Source organism: Schistocerca americana, chromosome X, assembly GCF_021461395.2.
Source record: "Schistocerca americana isolate TAMUIC-IGC-003095 chromosome X, iqSchAmer2.1, whole genome shotgun sequence".
In the NCBI taxonomy this organism is placed as follows: Eukaryota; Metazoa; Arthropoda; class Insecta; order Orthoptera; family Acrididae; genus Schistocerca; species Schistocerca americana.
In genome coordinates, this window is record NC_060130.1 from 804,696,661 (window position 1) to 804,716,770 (window position 20,110).

At 39.4% G+C, this 20,110-nt stretch overlaps 1 protein-coding gene across 4 annotated transcripts in view; it reads left to right on the forward strand.

The window, feature by feature from the left end:
- Positions 1 to 18,525, forward strand: part of LOC124556685 (protein FAM102A) — a 460,608-nt gene extending 442,083 nt beyond the window's left edge. For 3 of the 4 annotated variants that reach the window (XM_047130653.1, XM_047130654.1, XM_047130655.1), the window contains 3 exons: positions 4,538 to 4,734; positions 6,272 to 6,411; positions 18,270 to 18,525. In XM_047130653.1, the coding sequence (XP_046986609.1) occupies positions 4,538 to 4,734; positions 6,272 to 6,393 (319 nt within the window). In that variant the 3' untranslated portion in view covers positions 6,394 to 6,411; positions 18,270 to 18,525. Of the gene's footprint in view, positions 1 to 4,537; positions 4,735 to 6,271; positions 6,412 to 18,269 lie in introns of those variants that run through there. The other variant, XR_006968659.1, reaches the window with a different exon arrangement.
- Positions 18,526 to 20,110: the final 1,585 nt, after the last annotated feature.

Consider the following 20,110-nt stretch of genomic DNA (forward strand, 5'->3'; position numbering starts at 1 on the left):
GTAACTGCCACAACTAGGAATATCAACCTTTTGTAAAAGTGGTAATACTGAAATCCCCCCAGTCATTGAGGGCCTAAACCGACAGTATGCGACATTAATCTAAAAAAAAAAAAAACTTTTCCCAAATATATGTTAACAGTTACATGGGCATGAACCAGATTTATGTCCTCCACAATGATGTAAAAACTTCTAATATAAGACGTGTATTCTTATGTCTTAGTATCATAAACAGACTATACTATAGGGAGATTGATTTTCTGAATGATTTTATTCATATGCTCTGCCTTGTTTTCTCCATCTCACATTATATGCAATGGATCATTTTCACAAAAGTGAATCTTATATTGATTTATTTATACATTCATTTATTTACCTTTGCTTTTTTCTTCATCAGGAGCACTTTAGCCCCCCCCCCCCCTTCTCTCTCTCTCTCTCTCTCTCTCTCTCTCTCTCTCTCTCTCTCTCTCTCTCTCTCTCTCTCTCTCTCTCTCTGTGTGTGTGTGTGTGTGTGTGTGTGTGTGTGTGTGTGTGTGTGCGCGCGCGCGCCTGCTTTATTTCTTGTGTGTCTTTTATCTGTCTATATCTTTATTTTAAATTAGCAGTGCATTTGTTCTCTCATTTCTCATAACACTATATGCTCTCTGTTCCATATTCCTTACCCTGTAACCTGTGCCCTATTACTGCTTCATCCTAAATATTATCTGCTGGATATGTTTTGTTGCTTGAAACCATCACAAAATGGATATATCCTATATATATTAATATGCAATATTGGTAAATGACAAGCAAATGAACTGCTTGATGTTCTGGGTGGTGGGTCTTATTTCTGCAGTTTTTCAGAGAAGACATACCTTCTTCATTGTTACACTGGCTTTGATTGAGTTGCTTTCCACAATATGAGTAAATGACATTATTATTGCATGAATTAGTATGGTGGCTTCATTTAAGCTCATGTGTTTAATTAGACAATTAATTGAATGCTGTCTGCAATTTTCAATAGATTTGAAGTATGACACTACAGTGTGTTTTAAAAGTTATACAACCTAATTACATAGTTACTTGTTGTTTTTATCTTTTTTAAAAATTTTATTTGTAGCTATGTATATCCAATTAATATGTAGTTAATATCCCTATAGATGTGTGCCATGTGAAAATCTTATATGTATAAAAAACCTCACTTATAGTGATTGTGCTTCATTTTGTTCTTAATTGGTGTGATTATCCATACAGCTCTCAAAGAAAGCTGTGCATGTTACAGTTAGCTATAGATTGCTCAGAGTTTTGTGTGATTCATTACACAATGTTTTATGTGTTATACGCTTATCACAAACTGATATAAGGAAATGTGCACAACTACTATTTTAAATTAGTTTGTCCAAGCTGTGTGAATTTTTTTAAAAAATGGAAATGCAGTAGAATGATGACAGGAATTAATGTTGTTCATAAATTAGTGTAACTCCTTTGTTACATACAAAAATGTTCATTCCTGAGAGGAAACAAGTATGTAAAATTTGTCAGTGGTAATGTCATAATAAAATGTAATATTTGCAAACCTAATACATTTTAATCATTTTACTAAGCTATTGTAATATGATATTTGGAATGGCTCAAATGGATACTATTCCTGCTCGTGCTTAAAATAGTATGAGCTGTTTAGGTGAATTGTTAATGATGTAGAAGATGCTACAGGGCTGGTGCGGGAAGTTTCCACATACATTTTTAGCTAAACAAGTAAAGATATACCAAACTGAGGAATACTGTTATAGTTAAACATCACACTTCTTATTTAATCTAAAATTTAATAATGAAAAGGGAAGTTTCCCATTGCCTACTCTGATTACATCCTCTATTTCTGCCACAAAGATCTGTGTTCATTTTCCTAAACAAATAAGTATCTCTGACATTGTCGAGACCTTTATTATTAGTGTGTTCACCATCTGTCACATAGTCTGAATGTATTATTTGTTGTTAATTTTTTATTTTTTTTACTTACTTATTGTTTTCTCTCATCTTTTTTGGGAAAATATGGTTCAGACACCATATCCTGTAGCTATGAAATACAAAAGATAATTCAATACAATAAGTAATACACTAAAGATAATAAATAAAATAGTTTTCAGGCTTAATATTTCACTTTGCTGCAGAGGGTACAAGATTTTGAAGTATCCTGGCTGACTAGTTTTGTGTGCTGGAACTGAACATGAATCCATAACCTTGTCTTTTGCTGGCACTGGCCACAAGAGGCAAGTGGGGTTGAGTCATGATCTGGAAATCAGTTTTAATCTGCTAGGAAATCTGAAAATAAGTGTTCATGGAACTTCTCTATATTTATCTGCCTCCATGGAAAAAGTAGGAAATACAGGCTTTAAAATGTAATTAGAATTTGAAGACAAAATTAGATGAACTTTGTGGTACATATGTACACCACAAATAAGTAATGCCAGAAGTCATTAAACTAATACAGTTAGTAGTTTAATGCATTCTGTTTCTCTCTTCAAAGACTTTATGGTCTGTAAGTATGAAATGAGGTATTAATTCCTTCCTGTTCCCAAAATTTTTCTGTATTTCATTTACTAATGTAAATAAATATTAACCCTAAATTAGTATCAAAAATCTATAGTTAACACCACCCAGAATTCAGCAATTGCACATCAGCATCAAAGCTGTTCTGGGGGTTAATACACTGCCTGACAGAAAAAGTGAAGCTCCAGAAGGGAGGAGGAAATGGAATGAAATGTCATCGTTTGAGAGGGCATGTGATATCATTGTAGTGATGACAAAATCACTTACAAAGAGTTTGGGAGTATGGAATTACACCCTGTTCTGGCGTGGATACATGCGCTGATGTGGTTGGGAAGGTGTCGTAAAGTCTTCATAGCATCTCCATAGGGAAGCTGGCCTACAGTTGTTGTAATTGGTCCTTGATACCCTGGGTACTGGCTAGCACTGGGATGGAACTGATGTCCCAAACATGTTTTATTGGGGATCTTTGGCCATAAGAAGATCTCAACACCACGCAGACAGACAAACAGCCATGTGCTTTGTGTTTATGAGAATTAGCCTGTTGAAAAATGGTGCCACAATGCTTTTGTACGAAGGGTAACACACAAGGGTGCCCATTGACCCCATCAGTTTCCTTAGTCACTACCAGCCGTGACATGAAATTATACCCGATGGCTCTCCACGACATAACAGCAGGCGTAACAGTGTAGCACCTCTCAAAGACATGGGAATAATGGGACCTCTTCCCAGGTAACCATCATACTCAACAACGATGGTCATCCAGGGCAGCAAAGAACCACGATTCATCTCTTGACTCGGTGTGATGCAATACATCAGCAGTCCACACATTGCAGTCATGGCACCACTTCACAAGCAGCCATTTGTGTTTTTGTGTTAATGGCAGCCTGTTCACGGGATGGTAATTCCCTAGTCTGGCTGCTTCTGGCCTCTGGCAAATGGTGTGGAATGACACAGAAATTTGCAGGGACTCCATTACTATTTTATTGATGGTGGTCACACATGTGAAGGGTTTAAAATGAGCTTGATGCTCTGTTTACAGCAGACCTCCATTGTGGTGGTCAGTCATGGTCATCCAGAACCTTTATGGTGAGTGTGTCTGTCCTCACATTCCCATGCAATCCAACATCGAGCCACTGCCACATTCAAAAGCCTCGCAAATCTGGGTATTGCACAATTTGACCAGCCTGGAAAACTGAGACCGACAATGAGCTTCCTTACAAACTCTGTCGGGTAGAGATACTACGGTCTCGGTGAGTATCCGGCATTTACATGTCCTTTACAGAGATCACTCAACTTTTGATGCTGTTCAAGCACCTTACATACTTTACCAGGCCTGATAACAACACTACACCTGAACAACACTAATGGACTCTGGTGACCATTATGTCACAGAGAACTGCAACTCTAGTCACACTCATACCTGCCAGTACTGTGTACAAGTGCAACGTTAGTGACATCCAACCATGTCTTTTGGATGCTTCACTGTTTTTGACAGGCAGCGTATAATCACTTCAATCCTCTCATAGCTGCTCCTTGACAGCAGCTTTAAAATGTGTTTTGAAATTTCCTGTTGGCTCTTTTGTGAGTTAAGTATTATTCTTTAATTTTGTTGGTGTAAAGAGTCTTAAAAAGAAGTATACCTTAACAAATGCTGTAGGCTATATTTATTTGTTTCCTTCCTGACAGTTATCATATTTCTTTTTTTTTTTTTAATTTTGTATTAAATTTTCAAATGAAACATAAATACAGCAGTGCAAGAGAGTTTACTGTAAATTCATGGTACCTCCCTTAAATTCAGTTGACTATTCCCATTAATTAGACTCACTTCTTCTTTCCAAAACTCCATTTTTTACAATTATCTTTAACTTAGCATATCAAATGATTGAGGTAACACATGTCCATTGAGTCATTAAAGATTTTATTGGTATTTGCAGAGGAAGTAATGGAAACTACATATGCAGTTGATTTGGGACAATACTGTGTGTTTTAACATGGTACGTCACTTCTGTTGCAGAAATCCTAGCTCTGGCTCTGGACTAAGTGAAACTGGTTCTCTTGATCGTGCAAAGGCAGCAATGGAACGACGGAAAAAGGCAGCTGAAGATGTAACAGTTCCAGGTCGTGTTGAAGTGACACGAGTAAATCCTGACAGCCTGATCGATGAATTGATTAGGTCAACAAATCTTGACCAACCTGATGAATCTGCTGAGAGTGAGTTCCATGTATTATGTAAGAATAAATTTCGAATTATACTTCTGTTTTACTGACAGTAATCATGTGATTACGAAGTACTTGTTACATTTGCATGTACACTAAACTGTACACACATCTCAAACATACAAGAGCAGCATGAGGGAGAACTTAAGTTCTGTCTATTAAATTCTAATAGTGTAAAATCCTGAAACTATAAAGGTATCAGGGATAAAAAGTTACCCACAAATTGCACAGAAACCAGGCAACAGTTATATGAGTGGAAGGACATGAAACAGAAACAACAGTTGAGAAGGGAGTGATACAGGGTTGTAGCCTCCCTCAAGTGTTGTTCAGTCTGTACATTGAAAAAAGAAGCTTGAGGAAGCCAGGGAGAAATTTGTAAGAGAAATTAAGGTTAAGGGAGAAGAAATAAAAATTTTGAGGTCTGGCAATGACCTTGTAATTCAGTCAGAGGCAACAAAGGACTTGGAAAAGCAGCAGAATGGGAGTGTCTTGTAAACAGGCTACAAGATGAACACAAACAAAAGTAAAATAGGTCAATGGAATGTAGTATAATTAAAATAGGTGATACTTGAGGAATTAGATTAGGAAATAAGACAATAAAAGTAGCAGAGCAGTTTTGTTAATTAGCAGGAAAATAACTGATGATGGCTAGAGTAGAGAGGGTATAAAATACAGACTGGCTGCAGCAAGCAAAGTATTTCTGAAAAAGAGGAATTTGTTAATATCTAATATAAATTTTTAGCATTAGGAAGTCTTCCCTGATGTCATTGGTATGACACGTAGACTTCTCTAGAAGTGAAACATGGACAGTAAGTTGTTCAGACATGAAGAGAATAGAAACTTTTGAAATGAGTTCTACAAAAGAATGCTGAAGATTAGTTGGATAGATCAAATAAGTATTGAGATGGTACTGAACAGAACGAGGGAACAAAGATTTGACTAGAGCAAGGGATTGGCTAGTAGTACACATCTGAGGCATCATTGCATTATGAATGTGGTAATGGAAATAAAGTGTGAGGGTAGACATTGTGGAGGTAGACCAAGGCCTGAAAATAGTAAGCAAGTTCACATGAACATAGGTTCCCGCAGTTATTCAGAGATGGAGGCTTGCGCGGGATAGACTAGCATGGAGAGCGCCATCAAACTGGGTTTAAGACTGAACACCACAGCAGCAGTAACAACCACAACCACTACAATAAGAATGTAAAAATGTAAAGTTATTCTAAATACATTTGTGAAATCACTGTCGACGCTGCCCGAGAAGAGCTGGCTTGTCCATAAAAGATGTATTTTTATCAAAGAAGTCTTTGTTCAAAATCTTTGTAGTGGTTTCATGTGTATCCACCTTGTTTTCAGTGAATATTATTTTGTGTAATAGTTCTGAGAAATTTATCCTAACTAATCAAATAACAACACATTAAAAAGTAAAAAGATTACTTCTGCATGACATTCTCTGTAATAATCAATATTGATTTGAGGTGCTTGTGTAATTTGGGTGGGTTCTCTAAATTTCTTTAATATTTATTTTCAGCTTCAGGTTTGCAACTCTTCATAGCCAAAGATGGTACAACAGCATTAGGGTCTCATGAAGTGAAAAGCCAGATGTCTGCAGGTGTCTTCAAACAGGTTGTTATGAAATCTGATCCAACATAACAGAGAATGGAAATATTTGTAAGTAATCATGTGAAATTTAATTTATTTAAAACTATTGTTGGTTCTAAAATATGTGGCTTTGTACTTCAGTTAATTAAATGCCCAGTTCCAGTTACTAGTCAAAAGGCTTGGTATCAAATTCATTCATCAGTAACCAGCTAGGATTAACTGGTTCATGCAGAGGCAGTGGTATATGACATCTCCAGATGGTGAACTGTAGATATAATTCTGTGGCTATCACAGCAACTTTTGTAGTTAATCACTTTAGTAGTTGTGGGTTAAAGTAATGTATTGTGTTTCCCAGTGATCTTTCACTTGGAATAAATAGAACAGGACAGACAATTTTGTTTGTGAAAAGCAACATGTACAATGCTCTTTCAGTTGACAGGAAAAAAATAATGTAATCTGACCTACAAAAAGTATTGGTCGTAATGACAATACTAAGGTAAATGGGTTCTATTAACAAATGAATTAGAGAGAAAATATAAAAAGAGATGTCATATGAAAATGGAATTAGGTTTCTGTATTTTGAATACTTCAATGAATACAAAATCATTGGTGTTTTTGTGTCCACTTGTTGATATATTTCCTGTTGGATTTTGTCTCAGGATATTCTGCTGACATTCCTATAAAAACTTTCCTAATGTCTTGCTAGCATGAGTAATTGGCATCATCAAAGGTTCGCCGTCCCTGTCTGCCACCAGTAGTAGAGGCTGAACCTTTGATAATTCCAGCCACTCGTCCTGGAAAAACAAGAGAAAAATTAATAAATAAATGTTGGCCAAAGATTCCAAGACAGAAACCAATAGTTATTATGTCACTTAAGAGTCATTAACACATATGAAAATAAAGAATAGTGCCATACACTTCTCTCAGTAACTCCAATGGTATGTGTGTTACATATAATTAGGTACTGAATAATTAAGCAGCCTTTGAGGCATGTGATCTTTCTATAATTTTTATGCTATACCCAAGTTATAAATAAAACTCATTAGCCACTCTTCACTTTTAATGAGTCGAGCTTTCATAATGCTTTTTATTGTTAATAGCGTTCAAAAGAATTAAACAGTTTTAAGTACACTGCTTGACAAAAATGGTAACTTGTCCAGAAGACATGGTCAGATGTCAATATTACTTCGTACATGTACGAGCTGTCAATAGGTGTATAAGTGATTATCTATCTAATCCTCTGTAACATGTAGAACAAACAACAGAGCTAATTAGTGTTACCAGACTTTGTACGGTATATATAAGGGATGTGAACAGCATCAGATGTTGAGTGATTACTGTGAAATACACAGACATGCTGTGTACTCATGCGAGACAGCATTACCAGCACTAAATGGAAACTGAAAGGGGCCTCATTGTGGGTTTCCATTTGTCTGTCTGGTTTAGTTGTGTGCTATTCAGACTCGTGGGGCATTCAGATGTAACAGTAGCTGTATGTTGGATGGCATTGGAACTTGAGGGCAGGAATACTAATCATAAAGATTTTGGTTGGCTATGCCTGACTGCTGCAAGGAAGGATCACCATATTGTGCACCAAGCAAATTGTAACCCCTTCACATGTGTGCCTGCCATCTGAGAACAAGTAATGTAATCCCTGTGACATTTTGTGTCAACCCCCATCATTGATCAGAGATAATCAGCTGGACTAGGAAATTACTGTTTCATAAGGCTGCTTTTGGAGTGGTGCTGTGACAGGTGAAGTATCCATTGACTGAGGTTACTCCCACAAAAGAAGCCAAGGTAGCATTTAGTTAAACTTAGAAGTTTATTCACAGTTTGCAAAGTTTCAGAACAAATAACTATGTCAACAAAAATTCGTGCTTCTCATGTTCCTACGTGAAGTGCCAACTAAATAGAACTCCCAACCTTAATAAAAGAAACACTATAACACAACTTTACTCGTGCGGTCTCAAGTGTGGAGCACATCACCAGTTCAGAGGGAGAAAAAATAGTATGGAAAATATTATGGAAAATTATAACACTGCCACAGTGCACTTGACTAATGTCACTGAATAACAATCGCTTGACAGCCTAAGCAAGAAAACAGCGAGTAAAAGAATAACAGTATCTTAAGTGTCACATCACTTACCAAAGCTTGGGTCCTGGAGTGAGTGGTGAGATGATCCTTTTGTGTGGCTTATAGCGTGTTGAGAGTGAGCCCCTGAACAAGTAGTACTAATGCACTCATCGCCTGGCACAGTCTGCGCACTCCAACATAACTGTCTCACTGTGGGTAGTGCATTGGTCTAAATAGTCACCGGGTGGCAGGATACATAACAAACTATTTGTGGCATGTGATCTGGTCGAGGAAATCATTCTGTGCAGCCAGCAATGTCTCTAGGTACTACTAGTGCCACCTGTTGGCACGGTGCTGATGCTTTGACCATCATCTGCCAGCCTGACTCTGGAAGTGATCTTCTACAGGACTTCACTGTCAAAGTTAAGCCCCTGGAAGACAAGCAGTAACTGATGCTGTGCAGTGGTTGTGCTGGAAGCTGGCATTCGTTAGCACCACAGCAGGGGCCTTTGGAGGGACTACTGACTATTGTGAATCTGGTACTGAGAACAGTGTTAGCATCTCCTGTAGTGGCATGAATCCATGGTATGGTTGAAACTGATTGATGTGTTTACAGCAGCAGCCACTACTCGTCAATTGCACTTCCAGCATGGTGTGACCAACCAGGGTGATAGTTGCTGATACTATTGCAAGTGTCCCTTGGGGAATGTAAGGTCCTAGACAGGATCCTGTGGGGAGAAACAGTGCTACTCTGGGAATAGGGCAGGTTCCCTGATGTATGGATAAGAGACAGGTAGGACTGATGAGGACAGCTGTGTAATCTTTCAGCTGGAGAGGACCATTTTGAGGAAAGGCCTAGTAGAATGACAGAAATAAAGTGAGGGCATCATCTATCAAACAGTGATGGCTCAACTTGACCATTTGGGTTTTTGAAAGTATGAACAAAGTGCTTGGTGAGGACGTTGGAGGCCAAATGAAAGGGAGCTATGTGGGTGAGCACAATGCTATTGGAGGTGCAAAAAGAAGTAAATTCCAAAGATGTGAATGGTGGGCCATTGTCCATTGTCTATGGATGCCCTTAAGGGCAAACAGTCATACTAAGACTTACTTAGATAGTTTGGCAAGCCATTGTAGATGGCGTATGAAAGACGTAAGGAAAACCGCTGCTGGAATCGACCACAATCAGCCAAAAAGAACCAAGAAAAGGGCCAGCAAAATTGAGGTGAAGTCAGGACCAAGGGGAAGATGCTGTAGTACAAGGAAACATTGGTGGGCTGTTTGCATCAACATGTGACACAAGGGTCAACAATCTCTGATATTGCAGCAGTCATACCAAACCAGTAAATGTATTGTCTTACCCACCATTTCCCAAGGATGACTCCCCAATGTCAATCCAGGAGGATGTCCAGAATGCGGCAGTGGATGGAGCTGGGTATCACCTTGTTGGTGTGCCCATTGTCTCCTTGCAGGAGCAGAACATCCTGAAGGATTGGCAGCTCATGGTGGCGATACCAGTATGCCTGCACATCAGGGTATGCAAGTGGCCAGAGTCCAGACTGGAACTGACCTCCTGGATGGAGTGTACAGCTATTTATACAAGTTCCAAATATTTCCGAATGCTGTTATTTATGGAGACATCAAATATTCCAGAATTTAAAAACAAAGGTGTTTCAGGCTCCTTCCAGAATTGATAAATGGTGAATAACAATTAATTTCCTGTGGTTGAATTTGGAACGGTGTTCCCCAGCCTACCAACCAAGCACCCTGGGTTTAGATCAGAGGTTCCCACCCTTTCTGAGACCATTACTCCTGAGTCCAATCAGACATTAGCTAGGATCCCCCTCCCCCCTCTATGGTTATCAACATTAGTGCCTAGCTAAAGTTCAGATTGAAAAAGAGTTTTCTTTGAACACTTTCATTTTTAAAATGAGGAAACATGAATGATATTTAGGTTTCGTGTGTGTTTTGTTTAATGATGAATTAATGGGTCACTAAGACAATTAGTAATGCTCATTTCCAACAACCTTTTTCTGTAGAATGGAGGAATTCTCACTTCATCGCTAGTGCTGCCTGTACCTTCTTCTCAGAAAAGAAAGCTGACTATCCACGTTCAGGGTAGATACTTATTACAGGACATGCTCTCTCTGCCCCACTCCTCTTGCTAGCAACACCTGCTTCACCCACACCTTGCATCCCCATTCAAAATCAACCAAGTTAAAATTTGTGCACTGTACTTAGGCCTATGGTTTGTAAGTCACTTGATTGTAGAGTCTGTTTCTCCCAGTTCAGAAGTAAGGAGACTTCAGGTTGCCACTGCTTTATGTCTGATCACTATCACTAATATTATTATAAAGTGTAGGTCTTATGGCAGTGCAGTAACCATTAAATAGTTACATTTATGTTGTACTACTGATTAGTTCATTTATTACTGTGAAGTGAATAACGAAGCAATTTATGGTTTATTGCTGGAACTGCCTACAACTCCAAGAAGGCACATTAGAGCTGATGAATTCTTCTTGGGTTATCAGCCAAGTGGTGGCATCGTCTTGTCACAATGTTTCAATGAGTTTCATACCCATCAGCTTCTGGCAAAGTCATCACTTCGCCAGAAGATGATTGGTACGAAACTCATTGGAACGTTGCGACAAGAGGACGCCACCACTCGGCTGATAACCCGAGAAGAATTCATCAGTGGAATACACCAAGAAAGACTGCAGTCGCATACATTGTGAGCTGTTTGAGCATATGTGATGTATATGTCTCAATTTTACCATCATATGTGCATGATACAAAGTATGTGTATAGTGGATGGGGTTTGTGAGGAAGATAATGATCATACATTCAGTTTACCAGTTGTAACCTCCACCACATTGTGTTGTGGTGTTAATGCTAGTATTTGAAAAATATATGTAATTATCAGTAACTTATATAATCAATATTACAGTCTTATGAAACAGTGATGATAGTAATGCTGTTTTAAAAATATTTTGGCCAATACACAATTGAACCCTTTTGTTTTTACCCCTCAGAAAATTACATTTCATCCCTCGGGGGTAATTACCCCCAGGTTGGGAATCACTGATCTAGATAGTGTCAGTGGTCCTCTGTATGGAACATTGGTGTTCTAGTTGTGTTGTTCCAGTGGGTGTTCAGTTTCCCTGAACTTTGCATTGTCGATTGGTGCCTGTGGCCTGTAGTAGGTTTTCATATGGAGGACATGGATGATTCCATGTGCTTTGTCTTCCTGATGAAGGATCATAATCCTAGGTTTCCTACGTGATGTTCAACAAATGACAAAGGATACGATAAAGTCCAAAGTAGCACTCTAGCAACTTTCCTGATAGTCTCGATCTCCTCATAGGTGTAAAAATCCATACCAAGTCTCCCAGGCTGTATCTCACTGACCAGTTCTTGGTGTTTGATGTGTTGTTTTAACGTTGTCATTTTGAGTATTGTGTGGCTGAAATGATAACAGTGTATGCATTGCCATGTTGTCTTCAGGACCATGGTGCAGAAAGAATAGTGTGAAGCCTGTAGTGTTATGCGTGGCTGTACTGTATGTGGTTATCACGATAGGCATTATGGTATCCTAGTCTCTCTGTTGAACAGAAACATACTTTAAGAGCATATCTACCAGTATCTTATTAAAGCACTCAATGAGACACATTCATTTGTGGATGGTACACAGTCATCATCCTGTGGGTGATATTGCAATGTGAAATTAACTCTGATACTAGTCTTGGTTTGAAAATGATTCCGTGTACAAGAGACTTTGCACTTACCAGAGTTTAGCCATTGATACAGCTTTGGTGACAGCATAACAGGTGACATAGTCAGTGCAGATTATTATCCATGATTTCCAGTTTGTCTGCTTAGGGAACCTCCCCAAGAGATAAAATTCCAAATTGGTGGAATGATGTTGCAGCAGGTGGGATTGATACTGCATATCCCAGAAGTAATGGTGGCATGTGCTAGCATCATTGGCGTTGCTTGCAGAAAATCACATAGTATCTTAACAGATCGGTACAGACCTGCCCAGTGACAACTGCATCTGTTTCTGTCTAGAGTCATCACTAACCACAGGTGACTCGGTCGTGGACGTTGTGGAAATACGTCAGGATAGCTGGGAGTAGATGAGCTGGAATATAGAGCAACCATTTCTCTCCCATTGGGTCATTGTTCCTTTTGTACAAAATTCCATTTCTTCACTGAGTTGCTTTCTACTCCTTCAATGCTTCTATGGTTTTCAGCAGAGTTGGATCTTCCCTCTGTTCAACAGCAATGTCACTTAAATCAGTGATGACTGAGATTTTGTCCATGCAACTGTGTTCCACAAAACCAAGCGGTGAGAGGCAGTTGGTGTCCTGGTGTTTGCATCCAGTTTTGTATATCACTGTAATGTCATAATCTGAAGCCTTGGTGCTGATCTCGCCTGTCTACCTGATGGATCCGTACAGGCTATTCAACCCACATAGAGACAGTTACATCTAAAAGAAGTGTTAGCCTTGTTTATTTGCTTTGGACTGCCTTAACAGATATGACTTAATAATAGTCTAACAACTTTTAGCGCTTTACTTGATGATGACATAAAAGCTGAAATCTGGAGAGCACAAAAGATAAATATAAAAATACCCAGTCATATGTCAGTTTACTCTTTTAAAAAGTATTGCATGACTATGGCTCAGTGACATCAAAAGATTTTCTGCTGATCTACCTAGTGAGGCATTTGAGCATATTTTTGAATATCAATGTTTGGAGGAGATGTTATTGCCTCCTTAAGCACAAGGAAAGATCTTTATTGCACCCATTCCAGGAAAATTAGGCATCTGCTTGCAGTAGTTCCTTAAGGGAGCATGTCTTGGTACAGAAGTCCTGTACGAATCATCATAGTACAACCACAATCCAAGAAACATCTCACAAAATGACTGCAATGAGGAGTTGGAAAATCTGTGACTGCTCCTGTTTTCTCCAGATTGGGATGGACTCCATCGCCATTCACTAGATGTCCCCAGATTTTTATTTCTTGGACAGTGAAGAGAGACTTCTTTTGCTTCCAGCAGAGACCTGCACTCTGAACAGACTTCAGCATGGTTGTCAGGCAGGTTAGATGTTCTTAAAGCGTCTTTGAAAAAATGACTGTCATCCAGATAGCAAAGACATGTCATTCATTTAAGGCATCAAAGCAGGTTGTCTACTATATGTTCAAAGGTAGCTGGAGCGTTACACTATCCAAATGGCATGACTTTACACTCAAAGAGGCTAACAGGAGTTATGAAGGCAGTCTTCTCCCAGTCAGCCTCATCAACTTTGATTTGCCAGTAGTTTCTCTCCATGTCCATAGCTGAGAAACATGTGGCTCATTTCAAGCAGTCTAGGGTGTCATCAGTGTGCTGCAATGGATAGACATCTGTCTTAATGATTTTATTATGTCATTGGTGGTTGACACAGAAATGCCATGTGCTGCCTTCCTGCTTCACAAGGACTCCAGGAGAGGACAAAGGACACTCTGAAGGTTCAATGATGTCTGCTTGCAGCATCTTCTTCACTTCATCATGGATTACCCATTGTTCAACTGGAAACACCCTATATGAGCACTGGCTGTGGTGGATGATCACAAGTGTTGATGTGGTGTTTTACCATAGCGTGCTTGGTTTGTCTTTTCTTCACTACGGAGTTGAAAGCATCCAAAAATTGACACATAATGGCTATCACTCATCGACATTGTTCCCTGGTCAGACCAGATTATATTGGCAGTTCATTAGCAATTTCCTCCCCTGTATCATCTGTAGTAGTAGCAGAGCAAGATTCTTCACTTACGACACTAAGCTGCCCTTCTTGGACTTGTTTGGGCTGTCCCCACACACATTACCATAGGGATGAGTTGTGGCTACTCATTACAATTAGTGAGCCAAACTTCTCCTTATTATGTATGATGCTTATGATCATCACTGGCATGTAGATTTATTTTGTGAGCCTGAATAGCTTTTTGTAGTTAACAAAAGATTCCCTGTTTAATTGAGCATCTCGATGATGATGATGATGATGATGATGATGATGATGATGATGATGATGATGGGATATCATCATCTTCAGCAGTAACCATCCACCCAGAGCAGTCTTCAGTGTGTATGCTGGTTATAAAAGCTTCGTCAGTCTGGAGCTCTGATCCTCTACAACACTCCCCAAGACATTTTATCAAAGATCAGATGTTCTTGAAGTTGGAGTAAGCATTTTTTCAGACCAAAATATGCAAAACTTGTATGTACATACTCAATCAGATCATCAGTATTATGTTTTGGGAAGCAAAGTCTCTACAATTCTGAGTTTGTTCTGTGGTACAAGATGACATGAATTACTAGATTTTGTACATGGATGCACTTCAGCAACTGTGCATGCAAGACCTTCAATGGGTTAGAAATAACAGCCAACCAGTTGCAAAATTCAGGTTTATTAGAATTTCACCATGGTTTCAACAGTTTTAAAACCATCTTCTTCAGAAGATACTGTACATAAAATAACTCTGTCTAGTACATGTTCTCCACTTGATCCTCATTTAAAATATATTATATAAAAGTAGGAGCAGTCTACTGTATGGCTTTGTATTAAAACTTTTTAAAATATCACATATTTGATGCTGGATACAATGACGTTATAGTATGCCACTTGAAAGATTTGTATAACTGACATTTAAATATAAAACATGGCATCCAATTCTATTGACCATAAATGTGTGTGTTCAGAGCTAGTGCCATGTGTTAACTGAAATCCACTGACATAAATGGCTTTGATGAAGGGCAAATGGTTATAGCTCAATTCTTGGAATCAGGCTTCCAGGAAAATGTAAAGCTGGTCAGCTGTTGGCTTTCAACTGTCTGAGGCTTGCCTGCTCTGTTGCTCTGTAAAGCAGAGGAGGTGGTGATCTGTGGCAGACCTGATGACAGAGAGCAGTGGTGGTGCAGACACAAGTGTTTTGGAGCATACTGCTCAGTGTATATTGTTGAACATTGGACTTCACAACAGATGACTCTGGTGGTTCCATGTTGACCCAAGTTCTTTGTCAATTACAACTGCAGTGGGCATGAGGTCTAGATTAGTCCATGGATCAGCAGAAAAGTGTCACTCAGTCTGGTGAATTGCATTTCTTATTACACCAGGTTGATTGCTATTTCTGGATTCACCATCATTCAAGTGAATGCCAGCTTGAAATGTGCTCCACGCCATGGACGGAGTCCTGAGGGGTAGTATTACGCTATGTGGGACATTTGGCTGCCCCTCTGTGTGACCTTTGTTAATAATCAAAGCCACCATGACACCTGTTGGCTATGTGAATATTATTGAGGATCAGTTGCATTCCTACACATTTAATTTCTCTCCCAACAGCAATGGCTTCTTCCAAAAAAGATAACTGTCTCTGTTGCAAGGCCACAATCATACAATCATACAGCAGTGGTTTCAGGACCATGATAGTAAACTCAGTTTGAGATCTTGGCCACCAAATTCCCATGATCTGAATCTGATTGAGCATTTCTGAGGTGCCATCGGGTACTAGCTCCATGCCTGCCAACCACCAGATGGTAATGTACAGGAACTGTGTAACCTGTGCATAGACATATGATGCCTCATCCCACCAGAAACCTACCCAAGTCTAGTCCAAGCCATGTCTTGCAGAACTGCTGCTGCATATCATTCCAGAGATGGACTGACTCTTCATTAAGCTCGTGTGCTCCCTCTCTTCCTTCCCCCCTCTCTTCCTTCCCCCCTCTCTTCCTTCCCCCCTCTCTTCCTTCCCCCCTCTCTTCCTTCCCCCCTCTCTTCCTTCCCCCCTCTACTTTGTCATTCTTCTCAATCTGCTTCATCTTCATTGATCTAATACTATTGGTAGCTTTTTTCATTTACACTTTGAGTAGTTTTGCTTCTAACCTTTTCTTGTATATTTACACCACCGCCATGACCACTGGGAACTTCTAGCATGGAGACCATAACATTTGTGTCAAATTTTGATGTCTGTGCCCACCTCTGCCTGGTAAATAGATATAACTTTTCTTTATCGGTGTCATCATACAAAATACTAAGAGATGTACTGGCTGGCCAGAAGGTATGAGGGACAGTCAATAAGTAATACAGCACAATTTTTTTTCTGAGAGCAGGTTGGATTTATTCAGGATTCTGATACACCATATTATTCCCCATTCTTTTGGCTACAGAATCCGATTTCATGACGTAATCTCTCTCTCCAGTGCTACAGCCCTACGCCACCTTACTGGGAGGGCCTGTATGCCCGCGTGGTGCCACTCCAATGGTTGATGTCAGAGCCAACATCGTCATGCATCAATAACCTCCCCACCATCCATGTACTGCTTCCCACAGAGTGCATCTGTCACTGGGCCAAAACGATGGAAGTTCGAAGGTGCAAGATCTGGGCTGTAGGGTGGATGAGGAACAGTCCAATAGGTTTTGTGAGCTCCTCTTAGGTGCATAGATGTGTGGAGACTTGCATTGTCATGGAGAAGCGGAAGTTTGTTTGAATTTTTGTGGCGTTGAACACACTGAAGTCATTTCTTCGACATCCTGAGGGTAGCACAATACACCTCAGAGTCAGTCATTGAACCATGTGGGAACACATCAAACAGAGTAACTCCTTCAGAGTCCCAGAAGACAGTCGCCATAATTTTACCAGTTGAGAATGTGGCTACAAACCTTTTTTTCTGGAGGAGAATGGTGTGGTATGACTGCTTGGATTGCCGTTTCCTTTCTAGTTTGAATTAATGAATCCATGTTTCATTGCGTGTGACAATGTTTGGCAAGAAACTGTCATGATGAGCCTCATAATACACAAGAAATTCTGTACAAATTGAGTCTCCCAACCGGTGGATAAGTGTCAGCTCTACCAATAAAGATGTCCTTGAGCAGAGAGATGTCGAGGTGTTAAGTTGTAATCTATCGATTAACTTGAATGAGAGTGTCTGCATGTTCCAACATCGCAGGATTATCAGCTGTGTACAGCCTGCCAGCATGCAGACATTGGACAGATTTGAGCTACCTTGTTGCTATCACGACGGGGACACCCAACAAGTCGTCGTGCTTTCGTTCACTGCTAGGTATCTTTAGACATTCTGCAATCACCTATGAGTATCTGTGGTGGTCTGGCTTTCCTACACAAGAAATGCAATGACAGCTCTCTGCTTGGAATGCATCTCCATTACAGATGCCACTTTCAAGGCTACATATAGCACTGCCATCTATCTGTACTTCATAAAGCTATAGGGGCTGAAGTGGGAATATTCCATGATGTCCCACAACAAATTTGGCAATTTTTTCAACCAAAATTGACTGAGAAAAGTATGGTACATTGAATATTGAACACTCCTTGTACTTTCAGCAGGTGAGTTTCCTATTTCTTGGCAGTACCGAAACTTTAAGCTGAACAACATACGTGCAGCTTTTGGATATAAATGGAGGAAACAGAAACTGGTTGGCAATGATTGAGGAGAAGGGTGTCACTCAGACATTAAATTGAGAGGCTGTCCACTGGTTGAGGATAAGAGGTGGCAAAGACGAGAAAGTCAGCTACAGAGAGAGAGAGAGAGAGAGAGAGAGAGAGAGAGAGAGAGAGAGAGAGAGAGAGAGTATATATATAATGATGAAATTAGTTCCAATATAGTAATATAGTGCTACAAAGAGCATATGATATTTTAGAAAAGATTTATAAATGTTTCTACTACAACTGTTCACCTGTTTTATTTGACTGTTCTCATTTTGTGTGTTCATCTATACATAACTCAGAAATTGTGTTAATAATAAACCGATATCTCTGTGTATGTTGTTTAATTACTATCCTTCTCTGTTTCAGGAATTCAAGGAATGTAACACCATGGAATTGCAGTCAATGCGAAAGTACTTTGGATTCTCAGGAATTTACATAATCTTTTCTTCCCCTCCCCTCCCACCCCCTTTCTTTGGAGGCAAGGATGTACTTGAATGTTATGTTGTCTATGAGTTTTTCATAGTCTTTAAAAACACGTTCTGTATACATAATTTATCTAATTTTTCATAAATTGTGAACTTGTAAATTGCATATACATTATACAATAAAACGACTCATTTAAGCCTTTTATTTTTATTCCTATAGTTTCTGTATCTTTTCCCTTTTTGGTTTTTATTTCTGTGTGCACTGAACAATATACTGAAAATTTGAAACATGCAATTAATGTAACCTGTATACAAAAAAAAAAGATAAATTGGGAATGAGAGTATGTGGAAAGGGGGATGAACATGATAAGGCTTACTAAATCTGTAAAATTTCTGAAGCTACGTGTTCTTTTCACGTGGTGTCAAATGGTGAGTGACAAGCAAGTTAGAAATTCATGTGACTATAAAAAAAATCAATGTATGAAATACACAACTTCCTGCAACATATGTTGGTGAAACATCTTGTTGGGAATTCTAGTGGGTTCTGGTCCTATGTAATATCATTAAATAGGTCAAAGGCTTCTAGTCAGTCTGGTGTGGCAATAGATGACAGGAAGAGGAAGATGTAGACGGAGGAGGAGGAGGAGGAGGCGGAGGAGGAGGAGAAAGGAGGAGAAGGAGAAGAAGGGAAAGCAGGGAAAGCAAGAGTTGAAGTTTTAAATTCTGCATTAAAAAAAAATTTCATTCCCACAGGAGAATACTATGGACACACAGACTCCTATATGGACGACTGTTCTTGTTCTCTATGCACATAAATGATCTAACTGATAGGGTGAGCAGCAGTCTATGACTGTTAGCTTATAACGTTGTAGTGTACAGGTAATTGTTGTGATTGAGTGACTATAGGATGATACAGGATGACATGGACAGAATTTCTATCTGGCATGAGTCCGCAGTTCGTGGTCATGCGGTAGCATTCTCGCTTCCCGCGCCCGGGTTCCCGGGTTCGATTTCCGACGGGGTCAGGGATTTTCTCTGCCTCGTGATGACTGGGTGTTGTGTGATGTCCGTAGGTTAGTTAGGTTTAAGTAGTTCTAAGTCCTAGGGGACTGATGACCATAGATGTTAAGTCCCATAGTGCTCAGAGCCATTTGAACCATTTCCATCTGGCATGAGGAAAAAAAAAAGTGAGTTCTAATTGTGGAGGGAAATAAGTTAATGCAGACGAATAGCAAAGAGAACACTATACTGTATGAATAAAGCATTAGTGGTGTGCTGCTTTTCAGTCACTTCTATTAAATTACTAGAAAGAACACTGCCAATTGATATGAAATGGAATGAGCATGTAAGTTAGATTTTAGGGAAGCTCCTCTATAAAAGAAACTGTGTACATAACACTCGTGCACTCCACTTGTGACTACTGTTCAAGTGTTTGGGATCACCACCAGGTCATATTAAATGACACTGAAGGAATTGAGAAGTGTGCCGCTAGATTTGTTACTGATATGTTTGATCTACATGTGAGTGTTAAGGCAATGCTCAAGGAACTGAAATGGGAATACCTAGTGAGAAGATGATGATCTTTTTGCAAATCACTATTGAGAAAGCTTAGAGAACTGACATCTATGGCAGTCTGCAGAACGATCCCACTGGCATCAACACACATCTCGTGTATGGACCACATAATAGAAGACAAGAGAAGAGAAATCAGGGCTCATACTGGAACATACAATGAGTCATTTCCCCCCCAGCTGCTTTTCAGAGAGGAACAGGAAATGGTAT